Source organism: Danio rerio, chromosome 1, assembly GCF_049306965.1.
Source record: "Danio rerio strain Tuebingen ecotype United States chromosome 1, GRCz12tu, whole genome shotgun sequence".
In the NCBI taxonomy this organism is placed as follows: Eukaryota; Metazoa; Chordata; class Actinopteri; order Cypriniformes; family Danionidae; genus Danio; species Danio rerio.
The window spans coordinates 17569138-17582286 of record NC_133176.1 but is presented as its reverse complement, the minus strand read 5'-3'; the positions used below and the strand labels follow the sequence as shown (position 1 = coordinate 17582286).

General features: G+C 35.7%; 1 protein-coding gene across 3 annotated transcripts in view; it reads left to right on the top strand.

Annotated features, from left to right (window-relative positions):
* Positions 1-100: 100 nt before the first annotated feature.
* Positions 101-13149, top strand: part of sgcz (sarcoglycan zeta) — a 506688-nt gene continuing 493639 nt past the window's right edge. For all 3 annotated transcript variants that reach the window (XM_073950195.1, XM_073950194.1, XM_073950187.1), the window contains exon 1: positions 101-863. In XM_073950195.1, the coding sequence (XP_073806296.1) occupies positions 825-863 (39 nt within the window). In that variant the 5' untranslated portion in view covers positions 101-824. The remainder of the gene's footprint in view (positions 864-13149) is intronic.

The window sequence follows — 13149 nt, the reverse complement described above, 5'->3', positions numbered from 1 at the left end:
CTCTCTCTCTCTCTCTCGTGGCTCTAGGACCCAGGAGAATAACTAGCAGGATAGTTTTTTTTTTTTTTGAGTGATGAAAAGAACCTGCTCTTATCTTCACGCAGTAGTCTAAAGGCACTGTGCAAGTCACCTGGCTATTCAGGATAGTCACCGCGCCGCCAAAGACCGAAAAATAATCACCCACAATCCACTCGAGGAAGATCTTCCCCCCTTTTTCTCCTCCATCCCTCCCTCCTCAGACTCCCTCTCCCAGACACAGAGTCCGTATTCAGAGCTCCAGGACTCGGCTGGATGAGCGCGTTTGGATACGGAAGGTTTCTGGAGATCACCAAGTAGGGCAGCAGCGGAGTGCGTCCGCCCGCCCGCCTGGCTTAATCAAATCATCAATCAATCAGTCAGTCAATCAACCAATCAGCCGGATCGCAGCAAGGAGCTGACCGTTTCGTGCTTGTCCGCCTGCTTGAGGTTCTTTAAATATAGCGCAAAAGGTTGATTTGAAACACTGAACAACCGAGGCTGCTGCAAATCGCGCGCTCTCGTTGCTCTCAATGACAACACGGTCTCACACTGACGGAAACACTTTTGCTTCGGAAAGAGAGAGAAAACCGCGGAGTCTGTTTATGTCACGTTACTGCTCTTGGGACACTCTGAGTGACTAGTTAGATTTCATTTAGGCTATTGAACAGTTGAGGCTGTCGCTGGAGTCGTGATCAGCGGGAATGAGACTGAGGGAATCCGCCGCGGCTCGGAGAACTGGGCTGTCTCTCGCTCGGGAACTACAAGGCTAGATATACAACTTTTGTGCTTGACTTTTATCTTCCGATATGGAGCGATCGGCATCGCTGGACATCGAGGCGCTGAAGGTGAGTCGCTGATGTGACGTGTTGCTGTTTGCAGCGTATAGTGTGTGTGTATGTGTGTGTGTGTGTTTGGGGCTCAGTGCGGTGGTGGTGGTGGGGTGCTGGATTTTGTGCGTGGGGTGCATTTCAATAACCCTCGTTCAAGTTGCAGCCATTAAAGGCATAGCTGCCGGTGTCTGGGGCTGCTTCTGAAGCATTATCATCACCTGTCAAGGCACAAACAGTTAGCGTATTTCGGTGAAAAAAACATGTATGCAGTATGGATTCTGCAAAAACCGGTCTTTCCCCGTTCAACCCCTCCCTCGACCGTCACTGAGCAGTTCTATCGCATGCATGCTCGTATATTTATATGCAGTGGTATTTTTTGGAATAACTTTTTAACTCGTGAGCTTTCGTGGGCGTCTTGGTACTGAATATTCACGTGTTTTTTTCACGAGAGAAGAGAAGTCCCGCTGAGGGATTGTGTGTTTCAGCACCGCTGGCAGTGGACAGCTCCACAGTTCAGACTGGAGAACAGCTGTATGGAAGATTTGTGTGACGGTGCTGCACTGTAAAATGTTATATTTAGGGTAGCAACAGCGGTTGCCAGAACTTTGCTACAGCGATGACGTTAGAAGCATGATAGTATGCTTTTTTATTGTAGTTTGTTACATTTTCTTACTGTATTGATCAGTATAATATGCAATACTACTATATTTTAGTGATGTATAAGTGTATTCAGTACTGTAATGTGCAATGCTTGTAGCACGTGTGGTACAACTGAAGGTCACATGGTGACTTATAGTTGGTCATTCCAGCAGCTGTAAGTACAGAACACAAAACACCATCATATTTCGCACTAAAATAATGCAAATAACTTTAGATAATTAAAACGCACAATCAATAGACCATATTCGATAAAAAATATCAAATCAACAAACTTATATTTTCCAAAAAACATAAATGTTATATTTTGCCTTAATTTCTGTTTGAATACAATATTTACAAAGTGTTTAATTTTAATTGATATTTACAGTTTATTTTATTTCAAGTATGCATATTGCCTTGTTAAAAAAAAACTATGAACTTTAAAAGGGAAGTCACCATTTTTACATATTAAAAGAATTTAAAAAAAATGTTTTCCAGCTATTTTTTTAAACCTATTCGATATTTCCTTCTGAAGCAGTAGACAAATGTAATTTTTTTTTCTTTTTTTTTAAAACTTTGATTTAAGACACAAGAAATACAATAATACGTGAGCAAACTTTCAATTCATCGATTTTAACCTAGTTGTGATGGTCTGAGTAAAGTATTCTTCTTAAAATAAATAAATAAATTAATGAATGAATAAATAAATAAATAAAAATAACAAATAAACAATAACATAAATAGTAATTAATAACAAATTCAAAATAAATAATAATGGGTTGACTTCAAAAAGGTTTTGTCCATTGTAATACTTACTATTGTAATATTTACAATACATTTACATGTATAGCGCAACCTCTTTTACAATACAAGATATTATAAGACATTATATTTTGATTTTTACACAAGAAACATGTACAGCGACTACTTTACGCACTGTCAATACTTTAGAAATGTAAAACTTTTTTCTTACAGTACATAATGATCTTGATGTTGTGTGGTACTGTCTGTATTTCTCTTTTCGTACTCCCATAAAAGACAGAAAAAGAGACAGATCTGCTGAATAGTTCTGGCATCAGACCTACATGCGTGTTTTCTTTTGATTGGTGTCTGTTATTAAGAGATTTGTTTCTCTATTCTATAATTCACTTACTTTTTGTGTTGTATTTGGTAAAGAATGTGTAATTTCAAAGGATTAGTGTTTTAATATTTAGATAATGTGTCAATACACTGTGTTTTTGGTAAATAGGGAAACCAACCTTCCTGGATCAAAAGGTTAACTTTCAAGTTATCAGGGTGAATTATGATGATGATGATGATGATGATGATGATGATGATTATTATTATTATTATTATTGTAAAACTTTTATGTTACTTATTTTGCATGGTGTGACATATTCTGGCTATTTATTGTGAAGTTGATCGATCGATTGAATTGTCACTTTGAAAAAAAAAAAGTATTAATCTGATATTAAGACAGAATTGATGATAAGTTGGAACACTGCATTGATTGAACCAGCATATCTAAATTTAACACACAGAGCTTTTGTAGCACTATCTCTTCTGAAGAGTGAAACTGTCACACTTGCATTAGTGCTCATGTAATTCTCTCTAATTAATTAAGTAGGGTGCTCATAATGGACAACATGCATTTTCTATATAATTGCTTTATGGGCTGTTTGTAATTGCACATTCTTCTTGTTATTACTTTTCTAATGACTGACGATAACATGTTGCAAACCTGTTACACGAACTGTGTGAAGTATCATCCATAGCCCCCTTTCATCAGACAACAGGACATGAGTCTATTTGAAGATTGAGCAGTCATTAAAAACAGTGGTGATGAGGCTACACAGTTCTCTGTCCTTAACAGGGTTGTTCGGCGATAGTTTTAATTAAACTGGCATCTCTGGTTTGCCTCTTATCTGGAGGCGTATGTGTCCCATGAATTCAAACGCTGATGAAATGCCTTTCTTAATCTCTTGGAGTGTCATTTCAATTTACTGCCAATCCTTTAGCACCTCTGTGAAAGTTCCTTCAGAGGGACCAGAAAAAAATGTTTTGGTTTAGACTGCAAACTTTGATGACAGATTTAAAACACAAGCTAGAAATAGATTAATAAGTGTGCAGACTTTCACTTCACTAGATTTAAAAGAACAGGTCTCCTGAAAAGTGAAAGTTGGCATGAAACTGAATTTGTGATCTTATTTTCTTTCCTATTGTGATGGAGTGCAGCTGCTTCTCAAATGAGAAAAAAAGAAAGACGGCAGTTTGGCTGTTGATAAATGACTGGATCATTGTTGTTTGCTATTGGTTGATTTCATGTGATTGACATGTCATCCTGCCCACATGCAAGTAAACATCAGGGAAAAGAATAGAGGGAGAATTTATTTTGATAAAACACACACACACACACACACACACACATGTTTGTTTTTGTGAAAAGTGGGGACATTACATAGGTTTCCATTCATTTTATACTGTCCAAACTGTATATTGTATTACCCTCACCCCACCCCACCCCTAAACCCAACCATCACAGGAGACTGTGTGCAGCTTTACTCTCTGATTAAACTCATTCAGTGTGATTTATAACCATTTTGAGAAATGAGGACGTCACCAATGTCCTCATATTTCACCTCCTTTTTGTAATACCTGTGTCATACCCATGTCATTATACAGATTTGTGTCCTGATATGTCACAAAAACACGTACACACACACACACACACACACACACACACACACACACTTACCCTCACACTCACACTCACACACACACACACACACACACACACACACACACACACACACACACACACACACACACACACACACACATATACAGTATTTATATATATTTATATATATGTGTGTGTGTGTGTGTGTGTGTGTGTGTGTGTGTGTGTGTGTGTGTGTGTGTGTGTTTGACTCCCATGAGCTTGGACAACTGCATACATACATCTCTGCAATGACTCAAATAACGTATTAATAAAGTCATCTGGAATGGCAAAGAAAACGTTCTTGCAGGACTCTCAGAGTTCATCAAGATTCTTTGGATTCATCTTTAATGCCTCCTACATCTTACCCCAGACTTACTCAATAATAGTCATGTCTGGTGACTGGGCTGGCCAATCCTGGAGCACCTTGACCTTCTTTGCTTTCAGGAACTTTCATGTCATGAGGCTTAAGTATGAAAAGGAGCATTATCCTGCTGAAGAATTTGCCCTGTCCTATGGTTTGTAATGTAATGGGCAGCATTAATGTCTTGATACCTCAGGCTGTTGATGTTGTCATTCAGTCGAATGTAATGCCAAACTATGATTTTTTTTCCTTCACCCAACTTGACTGATTCTGTGAGAATCTTGGGTCCATGCAGGTTCCAATAGGTTTTCTGCAGTATTTGTGGGATATATATATATATATATATATATATATATATATAGACAAATCATTCATAATAAATACAACAATAAAGATAATAATAAAAAAGAAGAAAAAAAACAATAAAAAAGAGAAGAATTTAGAATACATTGACTATTTCATTATGCTTTTTGTGTCTTTGTATTAATGTAAAGAATAATAATAAAAAAGAATATTAATATTTAAAAAATCTTTTATAAAAAATGACTAATAAAACAAAAATCTTTTTTTTTTTTCTTATTGCATCAAATCATTTGTGTGGAAAAAAAGACCACAAAGAAACAGCAAGTAACTGTAAATTAAGCATATTTTTAAAGCAGAAACCGCTTTTTTATTGGAGGGTACACTGTAAAAAAATTGCTGTTAAAAAACGGTCAGATTCTACGGTAAAATAATGTTTTTTTACTAAAACAGTAATATTCTGTTAAAAACAGTGCTTTCTGGGTAACATTTTTGTTTTCGAGAAAGTAACCAACTGCAGAAAACTGTGAGCTAACAGAGTTCAGATTCGATGTTTTGAAGTCTGTGTTTGAAATCACGCTTTGTGTCCTTGTTCACTATTTCATACACTAGTTAACTAATATAGTTCACCTGACAGTTTTAATGAACACTAATGAGTGAATTCAGACACTGATGAACACCTGCTGTTAATAATCACAATTACTGAAGAAAATAAACAAGAAACACAAACAGTGACTTGAGTTACAACATTAAATAAAATCAAATAAAATCAAATAAAATAAAATAAAATAAAACAGCTTCAGTCTCAGCAGAGGATCATTAAACAACTCCACAAACAACAGCAGACACACTTATTACTGCTTGATTTGACGTCCATACAATTCACATTGAGATCCAACAGAAATTAAGGTGTTTTTTGTGTCACCGTAATGGAGTGAGGGGCTGGTTTAGTTGGGCTCTTCACCCTTGAACTCATTTAAGAAGACTTTCCAACTGCTGTAATACAGCGTTTACAAAATATTTGTACCATAGCACTAAAGTTGGGAAGTCAATAAATAGAGAAATCTCTTTATCTGAAATTATTTCTGATAAATGTTTTGGTATAAATCTGGATGAAGGGCCTCATGCAATAGATTTTATGCTTAGTTGCAGGTATTTAATTAATGAGAAGTGGAAACAGAAAACATACCTCCATAATTACTTAACAGTTAAGCTATGACATATACACACTCAGACCTCATGAATCTGACCTTGTATCTCAACAATGGTAACATCTCAAATGTTTCATGCTGCAATGCATGCTGGGAGTGGCACTGTACAAATATCCCAGCATGCATTGCGGTATAAATAAATGTTGTATAACGGTTTTCTTTATTTGTGTTTGATTCTGCTTTTGTTTATGTTTCGACTTTCAGTTGCCTGTTTTGTGAGTTAAACTGTTAATTTTGTTAAATTTTGTTAAATTTGTTGTCACCATTATTGAGGTTCATGTGCTGATTATTGATGTCTCTTTGAGTGCGATTTATACCATAGAGCAGTGTTATTGTCCAAGATATTCTTAAAAACTTCCAGAAATCATTGCCATATATATATATATATATACACATATAATGTAAAACAATAGATTTAACATTGAACAGGAGCAGTAAATTTTATTATACTAAATGAGAACAAACTCTGCCATTTAATAGCAACTTGAACATCACCAGATCTTATTTTTTCAGATTTAGGTTTTTGGCTGGCTTGCCACATCAAAAGAGCTTTTTAAACAAAGTTCTTAACAATTGCAGCAGCCAAGATATATAAATGTTAAAAATGGCAGGGCTAAGAGCCCAACTAAAGCAAACTCTGTTCTCCATGATGGTGACGTAAAACGTTAACCTTTCTCTCAAGAAGAACTTTAGTAGATGTTATACAAAAATACATGTATTAAGTAATAAGTGTAGCTGGTGATGATGTTTGTAGAGTTGTTTAATCATCCGCTGATCATTTAAATGATTTAATCATTTGTTGTTCTTCAGGTTATTTCATTATAAAGCTGTGACTAAAGTTTTGTATGTTCTGTTCTTGTTTTTTCCCTTCAGTATTTCTTCATTTGTTCATTGTTAATCCTCAATTATCATTTAATTAGTCAGTTAATTAATGAATTTACTTCAGCTTTGCTACATGTTTCTTGAACACTCAGTAGTGTGGACACTTCAATTAAAACTGAAGTATATGCTCTGGGGTTTAAAGGGTTAAAGGTGTGAGAGGTAAAAACACAGTGTAAAAATGTATTTTAACAGTAATATACTGTTAATTTAAACAACGGAAGTAGACTGTTAAAAAACAGTATATTGCTGGCAACCACAGCTGCCAGTAGATTACTGTTAAATCAAGGAAAAAACAGTATTTTACTGTAAAACCTGAAGCTAATTTCTTCTGTCTGTCACCGTTGTGGAGGAGAGTAGAGCCAGTGAATGAGTTAAAGATGAACAATGAACTGCTGATGTTATTCTGCATGTTTCTCTATTTAAAGATAGCGGCTGTTTAGTTGCTGATGCAGTCAGAATCTCTCTGGTGATTCCAGATTTACATGTATGTGTGCTGTTGTGAAAAATAAGACATTAGAGTTAAACCGAACTTTTCTAATTAACTAAAATAAGTTATCATTATAAGTATGCTTCTAAGCATATATAGCACATTACTTCATAAACTCATTCAGCAGTTGACCAAGTTGAGGCAGTTGCTTTCAGTGAGCAAAATGAGTTCACTTGAGTATTGTGTAAATCAATGTAGTCCATGTATTTTTACAGCAACATACTGTAAAATAACAGTACATTGCTGGCAACTGCAGCTGCCAGTATTTTACTGTTATTTAACGGGACAATTTTTAACAGTGTAGAACATGTTTGTTGAACAAAAAAACATTGTAGAACAATGTTTTTTTTTTTTTTTTCTTTTTGAGAGAGTTACATTCTAAGAACCTTCAATTAAAATATTTGTTGTGAAAATTCCTTATTCCCAGTGAACATTCACCATTTTTTTACATTACAAACACTCAACCATGGAGGCCGAATCCTTCTTATTTGGCAACCGAGAAAAAGGACAGTTTGCTGTTGGTGTTCAATGTCAGCACTCCCGCTGATCCTGGACCGGCCAGTAAAAGCTGCGGTGAGCAACAGACCCACTCAATAGCACTAATAGCATCACAAATGGCGGTAATCCATCTTCTCTTAGGTTTGCTGTGCTGGTCTGAGTTTGAGTGGCAGATGAAGGCCCCATCGGTGTCCTGATCCCCTCAGTAGACTCTGCTTACGCTTCGAGTATCGGGGTCCTTGCCAAGCATTCGTTCCCATTGCCCCCCACACACCCTCCCACCCCCATCCATTTTACACTTAATTAACTCTGCCAGTGGGAAAGGGCAGTCCGATTACAACGCAACTCTCAGTAACAGCAGTATCAAATGATTAATACATATTATGGCTGAAGGACGGCAGGAATAAAAGAGTTGTGTTGAACATTTCCCCCAGATAGCCTTGAGTGTGTAGCAGGAAAAAAAGAAGACACTTCAGTGTATCTTCTGAACAGGTGATGTTAAGAAAAGGTTAACATCGCCAAGGATGGTGTTGGCGATTAACTGGTTGGCTGGTTTACTATTAGCCAGACATTGTTCGGACATCCAAATCTGTTGTTTTGATGTCTTTTCGATTTTGCATGCTTCCTCTCACATTACAAAAAAGAAAATGTACTCAGCTTTAATTGCGGTTTAATTTACACTATAAATCACTGACCTTAATTTATTACTGCACACATTATAATTCCAATTGCAGTATCAGAAAGGCTCTGCTAATTGCAAGCATTGTTTTACCAATAGGTGGTCATGGTAACTGAAGCTCTTGTGGTTGGCACATTGGACTGCTTGCTTGAGAAAGCATCTTTGCATAGATTAAAGCATGTGGTTTTAAAATAAAGTTTTTTTTGTTTTTTTTTTAGTGGACAGACTGAGCCTTTAAACAATACTCTCTAATTACACAATGACTGCAAGAATGTTGAGAATGTTTTAGATAGAATGATACATGCTATAAAGCCCACCAAACAAGCTTTTCAGTTGAGGCTTTAAAAACAATGGACGCCTATACTGTACATAGTAAGTTATTACTAGGTAGTATTTTACCCACACATTTATTCATTTTCTGTTTGGCTTAGTCACTTAATTAATCAAGGGTCACCACAGCAGAATGAATCACCAACTTATCCAGCAAATGTTTTATGTAGCGGATGCCCTTCCAGCCATAACTCAACACTAGGAAATATCCATATATTATACACACATTTACACACACACTATAGACAATTTAGCTTACCTATTTCACCTATACCACATTGTCACCTTGGAATTATAAGGTTCTATCTGTTTTCTAAATGATTTTGAGATGTTGAGCTTCAAAGTTTTTATATTCGATAGCAAAGAGTATGTGTGTAACATTTGTTTTTTTAAATAAAAAGTCTTAAAATGTAATCAACTTATAAAAAAATCCCATGATGTAAATAAGTTGTCATTTAATAAGAATGTCAATAACTTGATTTTGACAAAAAATGTCAGTTAGAACCTTATAATTCTAAGTTGACAACATGTCTTAAAATTTTCATCCAGCCAGCCCGACGGCTTCCGGTGATTCCATTATAAAATTGCCATGTTTAAGATATATTTTCTTTAAAAAGTCTCAGACTGGACAAGAAGCACTGCATTAAATTTCAATTTTATTGCCATCTCTTTAAAATATGAAAATTTATTTTACCCCAGTATTTTATATAGAGTTTCTGCGCTACCTTGCTGGCATTGACAGCGCTAGCGGTTACATGGTCTATCATTTCATTTTACGCTTGAACAACTAAATTAATGCATAAGTTTATTAAATTGCTTGTATTTTAATTACATTATGATGTCGATGCTGTAAAAGGAACCTTATTAAATTTAAAATACTCACTGAAACCTTTCACCGGAAGTTTACCGTTGACTGAAAAACACTAGTTGTGCAAATAGCCCATTATATATATATATATATATATATATATATATATATATATATATATATATATATATATATATATATATATATATATATATATAGGTGGGCATAGATTATTTTTAATCTAGATTAATCTCACTGTAATCTTGGAATTAATCTAGACTAAAATGGTTCATATGAATTCTGCCAAGGGCATTCAGAATATGTGTGCGGGTTTCTTTCCAGGGGCTAAGCTAAATATCCATTCGTTTAATTTCTTTTGGCTCAGTATGTTTATTGATCAGGCACTACTACAGCTGAATGAACCACCAACTAATCCAACATATGATTTACATAGTGGATGCCCTTCCAGCTACAACCCAGTACTGGGAAACACCCATATACACTGATTAACCTGCATACATTACAGTCAATTTAGTTTATTCAATTCACCTATAGCACGTGTCTTTGGACTGTGAGGGAAAACGGAGCACCCAGAGGAAACCCTTGCGAACACGGGGCACACGCCAACACAAAAATGCCAACTAACCCAGCCAGGACTGGAACCAGCGACCTTCTTGCTGTGTGGTGAGAAGGCTAGACAGCTAAACATTTAAACATTATTAAAATTGAAAGTGAGAAAAGTCACACATCTTGTGAATCGGGTTGCCAATGATCCTTTGTGTTTTCTCCAGTAAAGAAGAGTGAAAGGGGAGTTATTTTGCAGTGATCTCCAACTGTGCAGCTACAGCTGGACAGTGACAAGATAATAGCAGCTTTGAATGGTCCCGAAAAAGTGCTGGGAAACGAAAGGGCAAAGAAAGAGAGAGAAATGCCCACTTGAAGTTTAAGGCTGATGGGCCACATCATGAGCCAAGTGAAGCGAGTGGCACGGTGAGATGGGCCAAACACCCACTTTTAAAAACCATCGGCATTGCAGAGCGACAGGAGCTACTTTAGACCAAGCGTTTCTTTCCATCCTTCACTTTCTTCTCTTCATTTGAAACTTCAATTCAATTATATCTCTCATTGTCTTCCCTCAAACTCTCAGTAACTGGCTGTCTCTCCACCTTTCGCTTCTCGGCTTGAATACCCGGTGACCCATCCTCGTCTCTTTCGCTCTGCTTTCTCGACTCTACATCTGCCTTGACCCCTCTGGAGAGCATACACTATTAGCACTGGTCTTCGGTCATTTCCATTTCAAATAATTAACTAAGGGAATGACGAAGATACATATCAAAATGCAGGGTGCCAATGCAATTAACCTGCACATTCAGACAGCAAATTCACTTCGCTCTTTTTTTTTTTTTTTAGGTTGGTTCTGAGCTTCGTAGACCATGCATACATAGCACTTTTTAAATGATTCACATTAATCTTTTCAACCTCCTGTCAATGGATCTGTCAGTCAAGTCACAGGGCTTTTGTCAATATTTTTTATAATATATATATAATTTTTACTTTATAAAAGGAGAGAATATGGTTAATTGAAGCCATTTAACACTATTTATTAAGTATATATTGGAAGTGATTTTACATTTGACCTAAGCTGTAAATGATACAGGATATAGCAGGCCTGCAGCCAGCCTAGTGAAAGGGGTTGTTCTTTTTATTTTTCTCAAAAAGTCGTCCTTTTTGCAGTTTTCAACTAATTTTCTGTCTATTTATAAGGTTTAAATATTGCATTTTAGTGAGATTTTAAGCATTTTTTAATTTTTATTTATTTATTTTTTTGCTGGATTTGCTTGTCGGATGGTCACACTTTTTATGTACCAAAATAATTTTCTTAAGATTTAGAATAAAAAATATGAAGAGGCTACTTCATAATATTTTTCTAGAGGAAAAGAAAAACAATATGTTAATGTATAAACGTTTAAGATTTGTGATTTGTGTGTGTTGAGCATCAGTTAAGGCAACGTTAGCTCATGTCAACTTTAATTGTGGGGAAAACAGAATAATATTGAGGTTTTGTCAGCTAGTTTCATCTGCCGGGTTTGAAATAATCTTTGGTGTGACGTAGCACGAATCTGCTAGTGGAGTGATGACACATCAGTTTCTCATTATTATTCATAGCTGACTTTTCTTATCCTATGAGAAGACCCTGTTTCTTAATTATTCTTGAGAGCACGTGCTTCCAGAAGGCAAGGCAGACCTGCCAAGCTGTAAGACCCAATGACTGGGTGAGACTGCATGTGTATATGCACGCAGTATTTAGCCATGTATGGATGGTCGTAACGTTATATGTTCGTTTCCTGTTTGTTGCATGTGTTTCCCCACGATGCTGTCAAGGCCAATAGAGCAAAGCTGTTGGTTTGAGGCAAGCATTTATGTCAGGAGAGCTGTATGAGAATTGGAGAATGGCAGACTGTCTTTTGTCAGTTGAGTTTGTTACCATTCAGACACATCGCATAAATCCATGCTGCGCTTATACCTGAACCTCCTTGTATAGGATATCTGTTCAAACTTCTAACAACCTTATTTTTAACTGAAATTATACAATGTAAAGAAAAGGGTTTGTAACCTACACAATCTTTGAATATACAGATTTTCCCCCTAATAAATTAAATAGCCTTATTTTATAATTAAAGGTATTTTATACCTAAACATTTAGGATCTATTTTTTTATGAGATGATTCTGTACAATTATTTTCTTATGAAGGTCATGACCTTCAAATTCTGCAATGCACAGTTTAAAATAAATTGTAAAATCAATATATAATAAACACTTGATCTTTACTGTATTTGATACTTGTACATAGGGCTGCACAATATTGGAAAAAAAAAAATCGAAATTGCATGTGCCGTGAGTATTTTCATGCATAACATTGTATAAATACAATCAAGAAAAAGATACAATTGAAGTAAAGTGTTTTATCATTTCACGAGTCCAACAGCATTATACAATGATTAGGCATTACAAATGACAGGCTTTACAATTATTATACAATGTTATACAATGACAGGCATTAGAAAACGCATGCAAATGATAAATTATAAAACAAACTCAACATTCCATATCCTTTGATGTGACTATTGTGAATGATCAGATTGTGATATCGATGCTGAAGAGATTTATTGTACAGCCCTACTACTCGTGCACAATTATTTGCTAAATTGTCATTATATAGTTCAATTCAATTCAATTCAGCTTTATTTGTATAGCGCTTTTACAATGTAGATTGTGTCAAAGCAGCTTCACATAAATGGTCATAGTAACTGGAACAGTGTGGTTCAGGTTTTAGTGTTTAAGTTCAGTTCAGTTCAGTTTAGCTCAGTTCAGTGTGATTTAAT